This window comes from Podarcis filfolensis (genome assembly GCF_964270895.1).
Source record: "Podarcis filfolensis genome assembly, chromosome: 17".
Taxonomy (NCBI): Eukaryota; Metazoa; Chordata; class Lepidosauria; order Squamata; family Lacertidae; genus Podarcis; species Podarcis filfolensis.
In genome coordinates this window covers 20,185,225-20,203,411 of record NC_139621.1, presented here as the reverse complement: position 1 = coordinate 20,203,411, position 18,187 = coordinate 20,185,225, and the positions used below count along the sequence as shown (strand labels likewise).

General features: G+C 40.5%; 1 protein-coding gene across 8 annotated transcripts in view; it reads right to left on the bottom strand.

Annotated features, from left to right (window-relative positions):
• The window catches only part of KDM4C (lysine demethylase 4C), a gene marked incomplete at its 5' end in the record, with an annotated part of 182,636 nt that overhangs the window by 75,445 nt on the left and 89,004 nt on the right, over positions 1 to 18,187 (bottom strand). For all 8 annotated transcript variants that reach the window (XR_014542979.1, XM_083592980.1, XM_083592982.1 and 5 more), the window contains 5 exons: positions 615 to 828; positions 2,489 to 2,670; positions 11,973 to 12,084; positions 14,910 to 15,220; positions 16,494 to 16,732. Coding sequence is in view for 7 of the 8 variants with exons in the window: in XM_083592980.1 (XP_083449106.1) it covers positions 615 to 828; positions 2,489 to 2,670; positions 11,973 to 12,084; positions 14,910 to 15,220; positions 16,494 to 16,732 (1,058 nt within the window). The remainder of the gene's footprint in view (positions 1 to 614; positions 829 to 2,488; positions 2,671 to 11,972; positions 12,085 to 14,909; positions 15,221 to 16,493; positions 16,733 to 18,187) is intronic.

Sequence of the window (18,187 nt, the reverse complement as noted above, 5' to 3'; positions counted from 1 at the left end):
CAATTGTACTCAGAAACTGAGGAGGCTACAGTGATACCTCAGGTTAAGAACTTAATTCGTTCTGGAGGTCCGTTCTTAACCTGAAACTGTTCTTAACCTCAGGTACCACTTTAGCTAATGGGGCCTCCCGCCACCATCTCATCCTGAAGCAAAATTCTTAACCCGAGGTACTATTTCTGGGTTTGCGGAGTCTGTAACCTGAAGCGTCTGTAACCCGAGGTACCACTGTATTTGCTTGTGAGCAGAGCCATCTTTCCTATTGGGCTTACTGGTGCATTGCGCCAGGGCGCTGGTCTCTCAGGGGCGCCCCAGCAAGTGGGGGAGCTGCGCAGTTTGCCAGCAGCCTCCCCTTTCTCTGCATGCCCACCAGCTGTGCCCCGTTAACCATATGGCTGGCGGGCATGCAGATTGCCTCCCAAGCCTCCACAAGAGGACAGCGATCCCCACAGAGGCTTAGGATGGAAGCTGCGCCCCGCCAACCATATGGCTGGCGGGCTGCAGCTTCCTTCCCAAGCCTCTGTGGGAGGAGAGTGATCCCTGCAGAGGATATGCTTAAGACGGCCCTGCTTGTGAGAGCACTCATTCAATATTTGAAGTCAAGAAATTATATTTACTTGCATGGACCTGTACACAACACTTCGCACACGAAATCAGCAGACTTGTTCCATCTTCTTCAAGAAAGCCATTGGACGGATAGTTTTCAGTGTTCTCCTCACTATAAATAAAACATATCTCTGGAATGAGTGGTTTTGTCTTTTCTCTGGCCACAAAAGCTTCTCTTTGTTTTGTTGCCGAGCAACTATAGTGTTCTTCATTAGGGTTGTCAGCCTGAAAAACATATTTGAAAAAGAAGAAATTTGCTCTTTTTCTTTTACTTGGTAAGTTTATTTAAATAATAATAAAACCAAGTCGCATTGCTTCTAAAATATCCGTCCCGTGTTTCAGATATTTCAGTATTTTGACAGTTGTAAAATTAAGTGTCAAGCTTAAGCAACCTAAATTTATTACTCATTTGAATCTTTCGTTGCATTCATTTCTTATTACTAAATTTTACAGTTTTACAGGCCTTACACACACATACTGGCCTGGTCCGCATGTCACATTAAACCATAGTCTAATGGCTTAATATGATGAGGAAACCATTCCAATCACAGCAGCTCCAGAAACTGGGAAACTCATCTTTGGAGCTGCAACTACTGCTGCCACATAAGGAGGAATTGTTCCTCATTGTACTCTGCAACAGTAAATGGTATCTGCTCTTGTCAGAGCTTAGTTAGGAGAAGGTATTGGACCTTTGCCTCATCACACTGCACAACAAACTCTTGATGCATGGTTTTCCCCCTCTCCTGCTGATCATGGATTAAGGTAAGAAGCACTTCACATCAGGTTACTGGATGGTGTGTTACACCTGCCTGCGTAGCAGCTATCTAGGGATGGGAGACTACACCTCCAGTATTGTTGAGATGCTGTGGTAGGAATGGAGGAAAGGGGGAGAAAGACAGTTTGAGCATTTTGCAACATCTACCAGCTGGGCAGGGACTTCAGTTCCATAAAGGGAGTTTTCTATTGGGCACCTATAAGGGATTGAGCGTGGCAAGAGTGTAATTGGGCAAGATTTGGGAAAAGATTTTAGAGGGGCAAAAATGTCACCACTACCAGCCTGATCTAGTACAGCATTTTTCTCATTATTATTTTTTTGCATGAATTCCAGTGGGGAGGGGATAGCCATTTATATGTGCTTGTCTATCACTAGTATATGGCATGCCAAAAGTGCAGTGAAATGCAGTGGCAAACACTCTACAGCCAAGCCATAGGAAAATGGCAATTTAAGCGCCAGAAGTCAAGAAAATGCAAAATTAATCATTACAGCCTTCCATAGTGAACAGGAGAGCCCCTGGATATAAAATGAGGTAGCAAAACGAAGAGACACTGCCCCATGAAAACTGTACTTAAATCAATGCAATTATTCAATGAGGGGACCTTTATGAAATAAATTGTACTCTTTAAAAATAAATATAGTGCAATTTAACCACTCCTCTGCATGCTTGCATAGGAAGGGAGTGTGATATGGGAACCAGCTTTGCATGAACTCCACAGGGTGGGTCCAGAGGAGCCGAATCATACCCTCAAATACGTATAATGAATTTGTACGTCTCAAATATCTGAGTTAATGGAAATCTCCATTCCCTTGCTATCTTTGTTGTGCTTATCCAATGCTAAAGCTACCAAGCCTACCACTGAGAGCAGAAATTGCTCCGTTTCCATTTCCTTGCTTTTTGGCAGTTGGACTCTACCCCTTGGAATCACGGTATCTATTTTGACAAGCTAAGTGATGGACCGTTTACCATTCAATCCTTTACTTGCTAAAAAAAGGGGGGGGATAGAGGATAAAGAGAAAATCGGCAGTTTTGTCACAAAGCAGCACTCTACAAATATTTGGGTTTCTTTTGTTTATAAATACCTCTCCAACTGTGAAAAGCTTCCTTACCTTGTAGTAAGGCTTGAGGAGTGTGCATATGGCGCAGCAGGGTTCCAAATTGGCAACAGCTGCATTGTATTCCTTTTCAGCAGTGAAATTTGGTGCTCTGTTCTGCCAAAGGTAGACAAGAGGCTTGGCCCAGGACTCCGTTTCTTGTATGTCTTCTTCAGTTAAGAGAGACTCGGGCAGTTCTTAAATGAAAATGACATTTGAAAAGGCTGCGTTCTGAGAGTGACGATGGCAAACAACAATTTAAGCTGCATATAAAAGGGAAGTGGATGGCAAGTCCACACATGAAAACAAGCCCACCAGAACAGACGCATTCAGACTGAAGAGGAAGCCTGCACTGCAAAAGTACAAAAGGAGAATCCTCCCTCCCCACGTTTCTTACAGATGCCCGTTCCTGCTGAAAACAATACAAAACACCATGTCAACATGGTTGCCAACAATGGACAAAACTGTATACTGATTGGGGAATAACAGCTCTCATGATCATTTGTTGCTGTGGGATATATTTTAAAAGGGGAAAGGGTACTTATGATTTACTTATTTCTGATTAACACCTCCATTATACAGAAGAATTTGATGCTGGTAAAAACGCTGAAGCATCAGATTCCTTCAGACCGTGACGACATGCATCTAAGTTGACAAAATACTTTTATAGATCGTTAATGATGAGTTATCTTTAATTCCTGCAGAAAAGCAGTAAGCCAATTATAAAATGGCATGTTTCTTTAGTTTAAGGAAACGTTGCATAGACAAGTTTTCAAAAAGGTTTCTCTCTCATTTGCTTACTGAACAGTTTCTCCATAATGATGCAGTACTTCCCTGCAGCTACCCTTCTTTATTCCTCCATGTCTTTGTGAAAACAGGGAAAGTCTCACAGGATACAGAGTCTGAAGACATCTGCAGAATAGGGGCAGGGGGTGGAACACTGTGCTGAATGGCTTTGAAGCCTCAGCCACTACAAAGAATTTTTGTAATCTTTGTGTTGGGTATCCGTACTGTACGTATCACTTAACAATTTTTCCAAACTTCTAAGCACTAAGAGGCCCACATTTCATGCATGTGCCCATGCAAGGATTTGGAAATTGTAGACCAAATAAGCTTGACTCCTGCATTCCCCTTCTGAGCTTCGTGTTCAGTAGAGTATAAAATAAGCAATCCCGAAGACAAGACAACATGCTATCTTTATCTTTGAGCTCTGCATGGGGTTTAGATAATTAAATTTTTCTTACCAGCACAAATTATTTTATATTTAAACTGAACTTCATCAATGCTTTCACAGCCATTTAATGTGATGCTTTATTTTAAGATACAGATTGAGAAACAGGCAAAAAGAAGCCAAAACAAACACATTTCAGTAGGAAAATGTTGACACAATATTGTGTCCAATTATGGAGCCATGGTAATGCTAAATCTCTATGTAAACCATATAAGTGTGTGTATAATTACTTATCAATGCAAGCAGCCACTATTCTTGCATATGCGAGAATATGCTCTGTTATCCTTCTCTCTCCCTGAGATGTGGCCATTGGTAGTTGTTGTTTTCCTTACAGCATTTATCAACTTGATCTGCTTTAGAAAGTTCATTGCATAGGAAAGTTTAATGAAATACTCTTTTTCTCAGAAAGCTTGTGATGAGTAACAAATATATATATATATATATATATATATATATATATATATATATGAATGAGAGATATATGAGACTGGGTCAGGAGAAGAAGAATAACCATTCACTCACACCCTGTCGAAGCAGATACTGTTGATTAGTAACTTTGGGAGAAGTGAGCTTGTATACCTAGAGTGGACCCCTGTATGCGATTACTCAGAAGTAAGTCCCATTAAGCTTTGAAATGCTTAGCCCGAAGTAAGGGGGATAGGATTATAGTTCAAGGCTGTAATCCTAGCCCCATTTATCTGGGAGTAAGCCACCACTTAATTCAACAGGACGTACATATAAGTAGATATGGTTAGGATCAGGGGTCAGAAACCTTTTTCAGCCGTGGGCCAGTCCACTGTCCCTCACACCATGTGGTAGGCCGGACTATATTTTGGGGGGGAAATGAATGAATTCCTATGCCCCACAAATAACCCAGAGATGCATTTTAAATAAAAGCACACATTCTACTCATGTAAAAACACACTGATTCCCGGACCATCCGCAGGCCGGATTGAGAAGGTGATTGGGCCACATCTGGCCCATGGGCCTTAGGTTGCCTATCCCTGTTAGTCTTCTAAGGTAGAGAGAAATTCATTGTTTTCTATACTATAAGGCAATCCAAGAATGCTATTGAATTGGGATATCTATTTTTAAAGTTCTACACAGGGTGAGAATCTAAAACAGAATCATAGAGTTGAAAAGCTGGATGGGTCCACAATGGTCAGCGAGTCCAAAAAGGCTTAAGAGGCAAATGAGGATGCTCCTTTGTGATACACCCCCCTGCTAACATCAGAATTGTAGAATCGCCATTGCCAACCCACAGGCATGTCAAATGTGCACACCTGGGCTTCACCAGAAATTGAGTATAGCTACCACCCTCAAGTTGGGTTGAGGCTGGCTTGGTCTAAATTGCATGAAACTCCAGGATTTCCATCGGTTAAAGAAGGGTTAACTGGGTTGGGTAACGATCACGCTCTATGACAAAGGCAGGATTTTACAGACTTGCAACATGTATCCTAATACAGTTCCGTTCAACTAAACTACAGTACTGCATTTCACAAGAAATTGCAAGATAGTTCTAGATTGTCTCTAAGGTCACGTGCACAGGGCTTCAAAATCCAGGGGTGGATTTTTGCACTAGAGCCGGAGTGAACAGTAATGTGGGACATAGGTGTCCAACTGAGTGAACTTTGATATATCCAGTGACTTTCAAGCTAGGAAAATTTCACCCAAATGTAGCAGAAGTGCATCAAGAATGTATAGACCTTAATGAAATCTTCTGAAAAAACTAACACAATTTTGCAGGATGTCAGCATTTGAATTCTTAGTTTGTTTCTTCTTGTATACAGAATGTGCTTAAAATTACCCAAAGCTATGTAGAACTCTTCACCTGTTTTCTGGTGCCAGATCAAAATGATGAAAAACCTACTAATTTCAGTTTTGCAAATTATCTCATCAATATAAATGAATTCTATTTTAAACCTTGTCTGTCTGTATGCCTGTGCCTCATTTTCCTGAAAAGAATGCACAAGCATGCAAAGCAAAATATGACTCAAAATGCAAATTAAGATCGTCTAATCAAACAACAGTGCCTACGCACAACTTTTTATCTCCAGCGTGGTTGCAAGGTTCCATCCTTATTTTTTTTTTAAAAAAATAAAAATTGACAAACAGGGATCAGCCACAAAAGAAACCTAAAAGGGACAAGAATACTCACAAAGGATTTCTATAAACAAAACATCCAACTGTAGATAAGAATAGCACTGAAATAAGTATGAGCCTTATACAGAGGTTATACCAGTACTTAGCAGGGCCTCTGATCTTGCACACTGACTAGTCCCACTCCCAAGCATTCACTGCGGAGCCAGAGTGTGTGGCTAGTCAGAGAGTTTGATGCCAAGGGTGTGGCAAAGGGTTACGCTTTTATCAGGCTACAGCAGGGGTTCTAATACTAAGGTATGTTGCATTCTCTATAAAAGAATGCATAATTATTTCTCCTATCGCTATGAAATTTCGTATAATTTTGAGTGAGGGATACACAGCCCAAGCCGTTTTGCCACCTGAGGCAGGAACCCTTGCTGCTGCCACCCTCAGCTGCCACTTACTGCATGCAGCGCAGAGAAGACACCCGAAGTTTTGCAAGGCATCACCAAAATCTTCCATACTCTTGCTGAGCCTGTGGCAGGCTAAGGCTTAGGGAGGCCTGTATTAAGGCCCCTCTCCACTTTGTTTGGCCTGTGGGCAAGTCCCACCCGGTCTGGTGTCCAAGTGCCACTTGGCCTAGCCTGCTGATGGTTTGGTGGCTGATGCGCTCCATCCAGGCAGCTACCGACAACGGGAGTTTGAGAAGCACAGCCGCCGTCGCCACTGGAGCTGATGAGAGTGTGCTTCTTCTAGAAGGAGCACTTCCTCACTAAGCTTGGCAACAGTCTCCTTTCCCTGCCCAACTCCTCCCTGAGAACTCCTCACTCTCAGGGCCAGCAGATCTAACTTCGCTGCTGCTTTGTGAAAAGAGGAAAATTAAAAAGTGACTTTTTTGAAACAGTGGGTCCAGAGCGGCACCAAGTGTTCCAAGAGGAACGGCTAAGGGAGCTGGGCATGTTTAGCCTGGAGAAGAGGAGGTTAAGGGGTGATATGATAGCCATGATAGCCATGTTCGAATATATAAAAGGATGTCACATAGAGGAGGGAGAAAGGTTGTTTTCTGCTGCTCCAGAGAAGCGGACACGGAGCAATGGATCCAAACTACAAGAAAGAAGATTCCACCTAAACATTAGGAAGAACTTCCTGACAGTAAGAGCTGTTCGACAGTGGAATTTGCTGCCAAGGAGTGTGGTGGAGTCTCCTTCTTTGGAGGTCTTTAAGCAGAGGCTTGACAACCATATGTCAGGAGTGTTCTGATGGTGTTTCCTGCTTGGCAGGGGGTTGGACTCGATGGCCCTTATGGTCTCTTCCAACTCTATGATTCTATGATTCTAAGTCCTCTGCCTCCCCCACTGCCCTGATCCCCGGAATGGTGGCGGCGATCAAGCAGGAAAACGTGCTGGCAGACATGCTCTCCAGCGTTGGGGTGCCTGAGAAGGCAGCCCAGGAAGGCTGCGCGCCGCATTTCGCCAGGAAGCAGGAGGAGGACAACGATTGGGAGCAGGGCCGTCTTTAGCAGATGCAGAGGCTTGGGAGGGAAGCTGCGTGCCTCTGCGGGGATTGCTCTCCTCCTGCGGAGGCTTGGGAAGGAAACGGCACGCCCGCCAGCCATATAGTTGGTGGGGCACAGCTGGTGGGCGTGCAGGGAAAGGGGGGGCTGCGGCAAAGCCGCACAGCTCCCCCACTCACTAGGGCGCTCCTGAAAGGCCGGTGCCCTGGTGCAACGAACCACTAACACCAGTGGGAAAAACGGCTCTGACAGGGCATTTATTACCTAAAGCTAAACTAGTGCAACATGTTCTACCTGCAGGGAGAAAATAAATCTATCTAGTACTGTAGTTCAAAAAGTTTACGAATAATTGCATTACTATGAAGGGATGCATTCTAAAAATTCCTTTCACTCCAGTACCTCTCACCTGGCAATATTCTAAGAAGAATGACTCACAATGAGCTGGGTAATCATAATTTTCAAACATTTTATTTTAGCTATAACCAAGGTTAACAGCCATCCCTAGTCACAAAACTGTATAATCTCTAATTAAAAATGCAGCAATTTCACTTAACCCTTCCATATTTAAATCTTTTAATTACTTTACCAGATGGATTCTAATGTTAATGTAGCCTTTTTTGTGTAAATTACTGGAACATTCTGAAATCCACTCAATCTTGTCCCCTCAAGACATGCAAATATTACATAGATATAGATCATGGCTCAAAGCTGTCTCTAATTTAAGGCGAGATGCTTAACAGCTAATTGAAGAACTGTAGCTGGTGAATTTGTGGGCCAACCTCCCCCCTCCTGCAAAAAAAGAAAGAACCACAAACCCAACTATAGATCTATTCAATTATTCACATAGCTGAAAAGAGGGGGAAATAAGGAACTTCCTTGACTGGGAAATATAAGTTTTGTGCAATAAGTGACCAAACCTTCAGCAGGTTGGTTTTGTGTTTGTTTTTAAATAGCTAACACTATAAATGTAACATAGTTTGGCTCAGAAACTCAACTGGGTGCTGTTTGGAATTTACTACTCCAAAATGCAGCTGTGACAGGGAACCATTACACATTATCCTATGGGATTTGGGGCTCTTAACCATTACAGTAGGCTAGTGCAATTATATGTCAACTTCCAGTATTAACATGGGGTAGTTTGCATGGTTAGCTGAGCAGAGCCAAGCAGAGGCAAATTACTGCTTCAGATAAAGGAGCTTCAATAGAACCAAAGCTTTAAAAAAGAGGATATGTAGAACTTTTGTTTAAAAGGGGATGGCTGAAAAAGCCAATTACCAATACTGCAATAAAATACAAGAGTAAATTTAGATATACTCTGCAGGAGAGATAATTTAAAAGCTTGTTGCCATTTTACTGAGATATATTCTCTGTGGAGAAACTCAGATATGTTTCAACAGCTCTCCAGCAAGAAATGGTCGCTTCCTAAACTCGGAACTGCTCAAATACATTTTTGAATTTACACTTAATCAAATACATTGGAGGGTTTTATGTGTATCTGCATCCAAGAAACACTGTAAGAGGATTTAAAGGGTGGTATTCAACTAAGTTTTATTCAGAACAGATCCACTGAATTATATGAATATGATTATGTTAAGTCCATTCATTGCAATAGGTCTACTCGGATCAAAATTTTGAATACCACACATTGTGAGTCTGGCCAGAGGTTTGCTCATCTATGTCTTCTAAAAAGAATGGGGTAAGCAACCTTTGGAGTTGAAACATGCAAGATTTCAGCTGACTAGGCTGGAAGCATGGCAAAGCAAGGTATAATACAGACCGCCAAAAAGTCAAAGTTTTCTGTGGATTGGAAAAAAGGGCTAAGCCAGGCATAGGCAAGTTCGGCCCTCCAAATGTTTTGGGACTTCAACTCCCATGATCCCTAGCTAACAGGACCAGTAGTCAGGGATGGTGGGAATTGTAGTCCCAAAGCATCTGGAGGGCCGAGTTTGTCCATGCCTGGGCTAAACTATTTTAGATTTGGTTTTGACTATAGTGCAGTTCTATGCACATCTACTTGGAAGTCAGTCCCATTATGTTCAAAGGTGCTTATTCCCAGGCAAGTGAGTACAGGATTGCAGCCTAAAACTGGTATAGAATGCAAAAATGGAAGATGAGATAAGGTGATAATAAAGTTACAGATTCTGAGATGTCATGAAGTGGAAAGAAGAAAACAGCAAAATTAAGGCACTGGATTTTAGAGAAGCATTTTCTTTTTAAAATATGGCAACCCTACAATAGAAAGCAAAGCATCATGCTACTGATATGCGGACTAGAGTCAGATAAAGGAACCCATGACCCTATGAGGACCTTCCACAACTTTTCTACTTAACATTCACAGAATCCTATTATATGAAAAAGACTTACTAAAACTTGGGGGGGGGGATTAGTATCAGCACAATCAGCACTTGGAATGAACTAGTTCAGCTGAACAAAAATATCTGAACTACACCCGAAGGTAGTTTCCATAAATGCTGATTTAACTAACAAGAATTAAGTTCTTTTGGGGTATAAATCTGATTTATTTCTAGTTTACCTTCAGGTTTTATTCCCTTCTCCACTCCCCAGCAGTAGGACCAGAGTCCTCCTTTTTGTTAAACTACCTCAATCAGACATCTATAGAAATAGAAAGCAAAATGTGGAAGCAACATTCTAAGGCTTATTAGGCAGATACAGAGGCACTGCTGTTGCTACGGATGTTTGTCACTTAATCACTTTTGCTAAAAACCAGGAGAAAAAAATTAAGTTATTTCTTGCATCTTCCCTGGTGAAGAGATCTGCTCTATTCCAACAGGAGCAACTTGCAGAAAGAACAGGTACAAGAACAAAGTGAATGATGTCTTGTGCCTTTAACAGCTTTAAGGCTGGCATAAATTAAACAGGGTAAGCCTTTTCAAGTAGGGAAGTAGAAGTATGGGGGAAAGCTTCACCAACTGACATTCTATTCTGTCTGTCAAGATATCTCATTTTTTGAGTGTGGCCCTTGATTTACTTTTAGACGCGATACTTCAGCACAGCAGCTTGTCAGATTCTGAATGCTGTAAAAAAAATAATGCTGAGGATTAACTGTTTAGTTCATGCTGGAAGTGAACACAAACCAAACTATGGCTTCGCATGAACAAATAAGAAAGGAGATCTGCTGCTGGGCTGGGCTGAGCTAAGCCATGGTTTGGCTTAGTATATTATCTGAACAGGAACTCATGGTTTAGCTCTTTTGGAGCAAACCACAAACAATAACCAGGGCTTATGGAAGAAACTATTATTGGCAGAGACCATCAGCAGAACTATTCTAGAAAGGAAAAAGAAAATGGTTTTTCTTTTAGAAGAAAAAAAAAGGCAAGGGGAGCTTTTATTGGTAAAGCTATCATTTGTTGTGCTATGTAACAGAAATGCATGACCACACTGGCCTAATGATCTAGAAAGCTGCTATATAGATTTTACAAACATGTTTACATTTCCATCCTGAAAATACATTCAGGAAGCACTACCATACTTTAATAATGTATTCCAATTGAATTGATATAACACATATGATTATGTTATACAATGGAATAGCAAAATTTGCAGTAACCAAATAAATTTGCAGTAAACATGTTTTTGACAATATGAAAACACCATGCTTATTTTCATCCGTTTAAGCTTTAATGTAATTGTCATAGATTGTAGTTTTTGCATTTCGTTTCAATCTGACCTCACTGCTTATGAGATCAGACTTCTCCATACGTATGTTTATATAGACCTGTCAGCATTTCTATGCACAAAACATTGAGGCTTTTCTCAACAACTCTGGCGAAGGGGGAGCAATACTTCTCTCTTCTTTTACGTTACTGAACTTGCAACACAGAATTCAAAGATTAAATGATGGTAGTAACCCTTCTGACATTGTTCAGAAGAAAAACAGTGGGATAGATGCAAAACCTCACATGCCAGTGTGGAACAACCAAAGTGAAACAAAACGCAAGTATGTTATTCCACTCGTAAATGAGCTTACATAACCTCTGGCACAATCAGAACCGTGAGACACAAGTACAGAATCTATCTACTATAGAGAACACTTGCACAATCTCTTTTGCAAATCTTTGTGAAAGAGCACTGGCAGATACTTTCCTGCTTCTCCTGTTTCCTTGCATCCAACACAGTGTCTCTTTCATGAGCCTGGGCGATAAACAAAATCTACCAGAGAATCAGATTATTTTCGAGATCCAGCTAGATATTTATAAAAGAGAACAAAACAGCAAATTTGTTCTCTGTTGGTTCCGAAGATCTAGAAGTGTCCTGTTTAGCTCTGCTTGCCTTCATACAAAAAAGTGTAATGTTCTGTGCCAAAGCTAATTGCTGAGAAATCCAACAAAGACTATCTGGTTGCCGAATGAGCTTTTATCATCCATGTAGTATTTAAGCGACTTCATACTGTTCTGAGCTTCTTACAAGTCCCTTCTAATGCGTTTAGAAGGATTTAAGAGAAAGGAAGGGTGGGAAAGTACAAAAAACCGACATCATGTATTCAGGAAGCATGCTGAAAGCTTTTAATGCAGCTCATTCTGCAGCAGTTGAGTTTCTGGCACACGGTCAAATATCCTTTCGTCTTCAGTACTGTGCAACAGTAAGTGTATGCAGATGCATTTATATTGGCTGAAAGATATATTATTAGAGGGGATTTTAAAAAGCATGCTCACCTTCATCACTTACTGCCTGCTGTTTAACCAGCGTCATAGGAGATCTGGCGGGGGGTTTACTTAGCGGATGACGCCAACTTTTAGATGTTTTTGTTCTCTCTCCTTCAGTTACCTGAAAGAGACAACATACATTATTTTTTTTTCATTTAAGGCAGACCAAAATTATCCTAAAGGGATGGAAGAAAGAAAACATATATTAACTAAAGGTCACATTCACACTATACATTTAAAGCACATTTAAAGGACATGGTTTTTTGGGGGGAACCCATGTCTTTTAAATGTGCTTTTGCTGGTATTAAAGCATTTTGGGTAGATTTTAGATGGTGTTTTAAGGGGGCAGTAGTAAGATAACAGGCAAAAAAATACATATCTATAAATGCTTGCAGGTCAATGCAACTAGGTTGTTGGAAAAAAGTAGAAATGGTAGCAGCATTGTTGTTTTTCAACTAAAAGTCCCCTTTTGCCTATTAGTGTTGATAGTGCATGTCCACATTTAGTTTTCTCAATAGAAAAATCAGGATTTCAGATTTAATGGGGTTTTTTCCTTTGAGATATAGTTTTTTTTTCCCATCACAGAAGGAGTGGAAAATAAAAGAATGTCCCTTTTGCAGTCTTTGATAAAAATAATTCAAATCCCGTGGGATAGCTTCGCAGCCTCTCCTTTGAGGGTATACCTTCCCCCAAAGCTTGGAAATTAGACATTTTCAAGAAGGCGGGACTTCAGCTTCATTGGGAACAAAAATGCCTGTACCTACAAAACACCATTTATTGTAGTGTTTCCTAAACTCTGGCTTTAAGTTTCTAGAGACGCTTCCACAGATCTGTGTGAAGATGCCGGCCTCTGCAACTGCCCTCGCATAATGGGTTGGAGTAGCAGCCTGAGATCAAGGCAATTCCACTCTGCTACGTCCAGGAAGGAGCAGCCTACTCTGTCAAGATTAAAAGTTAGAGAAGCAAGGGTTTGTATCCAATTTTAGTCAGAGTAGACCCTTTAAAATTAATGAGTCTGTTGATTTTAATGGCTCTCCTCTGAGTAGAGCCTGGCTGAATACAACTTGGGGGCTTTTCTCTGAAGTTGTATCTTCAAGATGACAGTCTCATTATTGAGGGTCAAAGCTACAGTTCTTCGGTTAAATAAGTGCTGAGACTTTAATGGTTGTCGCAAATGTCTTCACCAACATTCAGTTTACTAGGATCTTGCAAGCCTATCCAAATTCTGTTATATAGAGCTATATATATGTAGAGCTCTATAAAGCAGCTATCCTCAAGGTGGTGCCATCCAGTCGTTCATTTCCCATCAGCCCCAGATAGCACGGCCACTGATGAGGGATGATGGTAGGTACTGTCCAAAACATCTGGAAAGAACCAGGTTGGGAATGGATGCTAGAGAAGGTGGTTGAATACCAACAAATATTAGGTAGCAATTCAACTATTCTATTCCAGCTACAAGGTTACTCATAAAAACTTGGAAATTCAAGAGGCTGGCAGTGCTTGGTGGGAAATAGAAGGCTCAATTAGTACCCTGCAGCTGTCATACAGAGCCCTCGGCAGCCTGGTCTGGCCACTCAAGGAAACAGGACACTGACCTGGAAGGATCATTAGCCTAATGCAGTACAGCTGCTCTTATGATTAAAGAACGTGGCAGATTCATTAAACAAAGCAAGGTAGCTGTGCAGAAAGGCTAAGAGACAGCTTTTTCAGCAGCAACCCTATAAAATGTTTGTGTGTCACTACAAGATGGACACAGCATGCAAACATATTGGAAAATACTTGAAACCCCACTAAGGAATAGCTAAAAAGTACCCAACCAAATGAATTAAACATGAGCTGTAATGCAGAATCTCACCACTGAGAAGATGTTTATTAGCACTTTATATTAAAACAGAAGGACTGGCTTTGGGACTGCTAAATCTCATTCTGTAAAACAATGATGAGTTTGCTATTTATGTCGGTAAAAGGGCAAGTGCTGTTTTATTCTTAGCTTTAAAGTGTCTTTTCCACTCTCTTAGGAACATCTGGCAATTCAAAAAGGGCTGCTCTCTGCAGGTGCCAGAAGCAGATCTAGCCTCCAAGTTAGTTAATGCAGCTCTGCTATTATCTCATTGGAGTCTCATTCACATGGACATTTGCTACCAATCAAAATGGGATGTCTTATAAAATGTGGTAAGATATGAACAACAACTTTGTTTAGTACAGTGAGTTGCACCAGTTCAAAATTTCACCTCAACCACTAGGTGGATTTTTGGGCATTCCACTACACGTTCAGCCTAACGCATACCACATAACTGTAGTACAGGGATTATAAAACTGATACACCTTTCAGGGCTGTGGCAAAGATCATTGAGATAATTTATAATAAATGAACTGTCAAATGTTAAGTATTATTATTATTAGCTAATTTCATTCCTATAACATACTGTAGACAATATGGGATCTCACAACAATGTATGGGGAGGTATTATCTACACCAGGGTTTTCCGAACTTTGGGTCTCTAACTATTTTGGACTACAGTTCCCATCAACTCTGACCACCGGTCGTGCTAGCTAGGGATGATGCAAGTTGTAGTCCAACAACAGCTAGAAACCCAAGTTTGGGAAACCCTGATCTACACCATAACACTGGGAAGATTTTATTAAATAGTCAATAGTTTTTTTCTTGTATTAGCTTGCAAAATATGAGGCTTTCCTCTCAGTCGTATCCAAAACCACAAATAATCCAAGACAGAGGCTTGTTGAAAAGCTGGAATGAGATGAAAGTATAAAGCACATTACACATACAACTGTTAAGCCGGAGGATAAAATATTTATAGATAATAGTGAAATGATCTCAGAACTCTAATACCATGCCAAACACTTGAGAAATCCAGGACTCATTTCAAGCAATTCTGAATTTATCAAATATGCTCAAATTGTTTTAACCATAACACCCTTTCTTACCAGTGGTGATATTTCTCCAGGCTCCAAACCATTTTCACTGCTTTCAGTATCGCTGATATCATCCTCTTCTGTAGACAAGCTGCTAGTTTCTTCTTTCTCCAGGCTCTCAGCTTCGGAAGAAGCATACTCAAGAGCCTGGCTTGAAGTAGTTGAAATTTTCAAATTGTCTTCCCGGTTACAGCTAGCAGATGAAAGTAAGTCCAGTGCCGATTCCTCAGAACAAAAATACACAGAGCCAGAGTCTCCTTTCTCTTCCGCTTCAGAGTGTGTTTTTTTGATTAGAGGATCATGGCTATGAGGAGAGTTATGACCTAGGGACAAAATTTCAGCATGAAGGCAATACAGTTTGTTTGCTTTAACAACAACAGCATTTTGATCACAATGTAAAAAATAACCTTGGCAGATAATTAAACATGTTAATTGCTCATATTTTTTGCAGAAGCAGGGGAAATGTGGCTCACTTTTCATCAAGATTAATGAATGAGATGGAGATTAGAATAAAAAATCTGTGCTGGTAAGATCAACGTTGATAACTTCAAAAAATGTCTACACTACACATGGAAATCATGTGTTTGCGCCAATAGTCATTGGCTACTCAAATCCTCAAACTATCAAGTCAATCAGTTTCAGCCTGGATGTTGTGCAGTAGATCATTTTTATTATTTATTTTGTTAAGAATGCTATCTCTGCACAGCTATGTTTATCTCGGTACATGTCAATTATTTTTGTATAGAAATGTTGACATTAGCTGAAACTTGTCTCATTAAATGGAAAAAATTATGATATTGCCCTTTAGATTAAAAATCAGATAATTATTCTTGGCTAAAAATCCAGATGCATAGCCATGTTATTCCCCTGCAGCAAAAATAACAGCTATCTTATTTAGGATTCCACTAGACTCTGTTTTGATCATTCATAGTTTGGTGCAACAATCCAGCCCTAAATCACTGTTATGGAAAGAGCAAGAGTGGAACATTGCTGGAATAGTAGTAATATCCTATTATAAGTGAGGAGGAGCCTGCTACTTGTAGAAGTCACTGTGAGGGCTACATGCTTCAATACAGCTGTAAAGCTTGTATGGGAGAAGGTGGTGTTGAGGGGGCCATAGCTGTGAAAGAACGACTAGTGTGATATCTGTAGCTATTTTTTTTTAATGGCTCTTTAGAGGTTGACTTATTTCTAAAGGTGCTTTATATTTCAGTACTTCATTATTTGTTTAGCACACTGTTACGCACCCTGAGCCTTTAGGAAAACAGAAGATAAAAATCTAAATCCAAAAGCAAATAGATACATGCTTAGGAAATGAGCTTGCCAACAGTTGTGCCTTCACCATTACACCTGTCCTGGAGTAATGCTGAAGCTATGCTATGGAGAAATATTAGGAGACAGCTAGTCCTGCCCCAATCTGCTTTGCAATTCAAGATGCTCTAAATGTCCATGGCTGTGAAAGAAGCACTGTGCAGACTAAAATGTGTCATTTTGCAACACAGAGCAAAGCAACGTACGGCTTCTCACCTGCAGATTTATGGGATCACAATATCAACTGCCTAGAATTCTATGGGAAATAAACACCATTCGTCTCACCTGAGACCTTTTTGTTATCCAATAAATTGTGATCCATCTGCATCCTGCTTGCATCTTGTTCTTCCCCAGAAGGCACTCCTGTGTTTATTGCCTTTAGTTTTTCTGGTGGCTCTTCTTTGACCTTGAAGCTCTCTGGAGCTGCTCCAACGACGGTGATTTCTGTACCAACCACTATGGTTGATACCTTCTTGTCCTCTGGAGTTTTCAGCCTTTTTGATCGTGATCGGTTGTGCTGGGAGCTGTTATAAGACATATTGCTGTCAAAACAGAATGTCTGGCTAGGATAAGATAAAACATTTACCAATATAAATATCCCTTTCACCTGCTTTTAGGAATACAAAAAAGACTAAGCAAAACCCCACCCTGACAATTTTTCATATCTGTGTGTAAGGGTAATGTTTACAATTTATTAAGCAATAGATTAACAGGTTAATTTAAATCAGTTGTTAATGTTGTTATAGCTCTTTAAAGTTACTTATTAAATGAAATAATCTCAGGTAATGCTGAAGCTAGTTCTAAAACCAGTTACTTGGTGAAGCATTCTGTAGAACATGACAAAGACTAACTTAAGTTAATTACAGCAATCTCCCAGATACATTAAACTTCGACAATGATGCTCAAATCCCAAAATGTCTAAGACATTTTGATTGATTATTCTTCTGTAATCTCATTTACAAAAATAAAAAAATAAATCATCAATTTAAACCAGTTGCAAATGCAGCTTTAGCAATAGCTACCAGAATTTGAATTCGGAAAAATTCAAGAAGTTCCAATTACCATGGGTAGCAATGTTTCTGGAAATAATACAGGGTGATACATAACGAAGTATACCAATGGAAATTGTATACTTCATTATTATGAATCACCCTGTATTTAATACCTAAATATCAAAATTTAAACATCACATGCCCTGCTCAGACCATGACAACAAGGTTCTTCCTTGAAAGTAAGGCACAGTGGAGATACAAGCTCAGCAACAGGCAATGAGCACAGCACCTTTTATGCTCAACCTATGTGACAGGAAAAGTGAGAGTAGCAGGTCAAGCTCACAGACTCCAATATTTAGACAAGGAGTTCCAAACTGCACAGGAGCAACGGGTTGGCATGCCACCCACTAAGCTGTTAAGAATGGAGCAACGTAAGCTTCTCTCACACCTTGCGGGACTGCTGAGTGTGCAGGCGATTGCTGTGTCGGTGAGATGCTAGGACTTGGGCACACATGAAATGTCAAGTACCTCTGTTCTCAGTACCAGCTGCTTTGTGATCTGGCTGTGCCAACCATCTATCTGGTAGTAGCACATACAAATATATTTTTAAAATTGTGATTTCCTGCTGTGATTTCTGTGTCGGTACAAGTTTCTCATACCACGGCAGCCCTGGCACAACCTGTCGCCCAGAACACAAACATTATCACCTCACTATTTTCCTCGAGTTGCTGTTCCTATACTTATGGGACCCTATTTGGAAGGCATATTATTCCCAGAATCAGAATTATCATATTTTCTTTCCTTGACATATTACAGCAGAGGTGAAACTGAACAAACATTTTATCTTCATTTGGGGGACGTGCATCTCCTGCTGTGTTTGCACTTGTGCCAAGTCTACTAATTAAATAGCACAGAAATGCATCCACAAGCTTAGCACAGTGAATAAATTCAGCACATGCACACATCTGATAAAACTTTCAACATAAT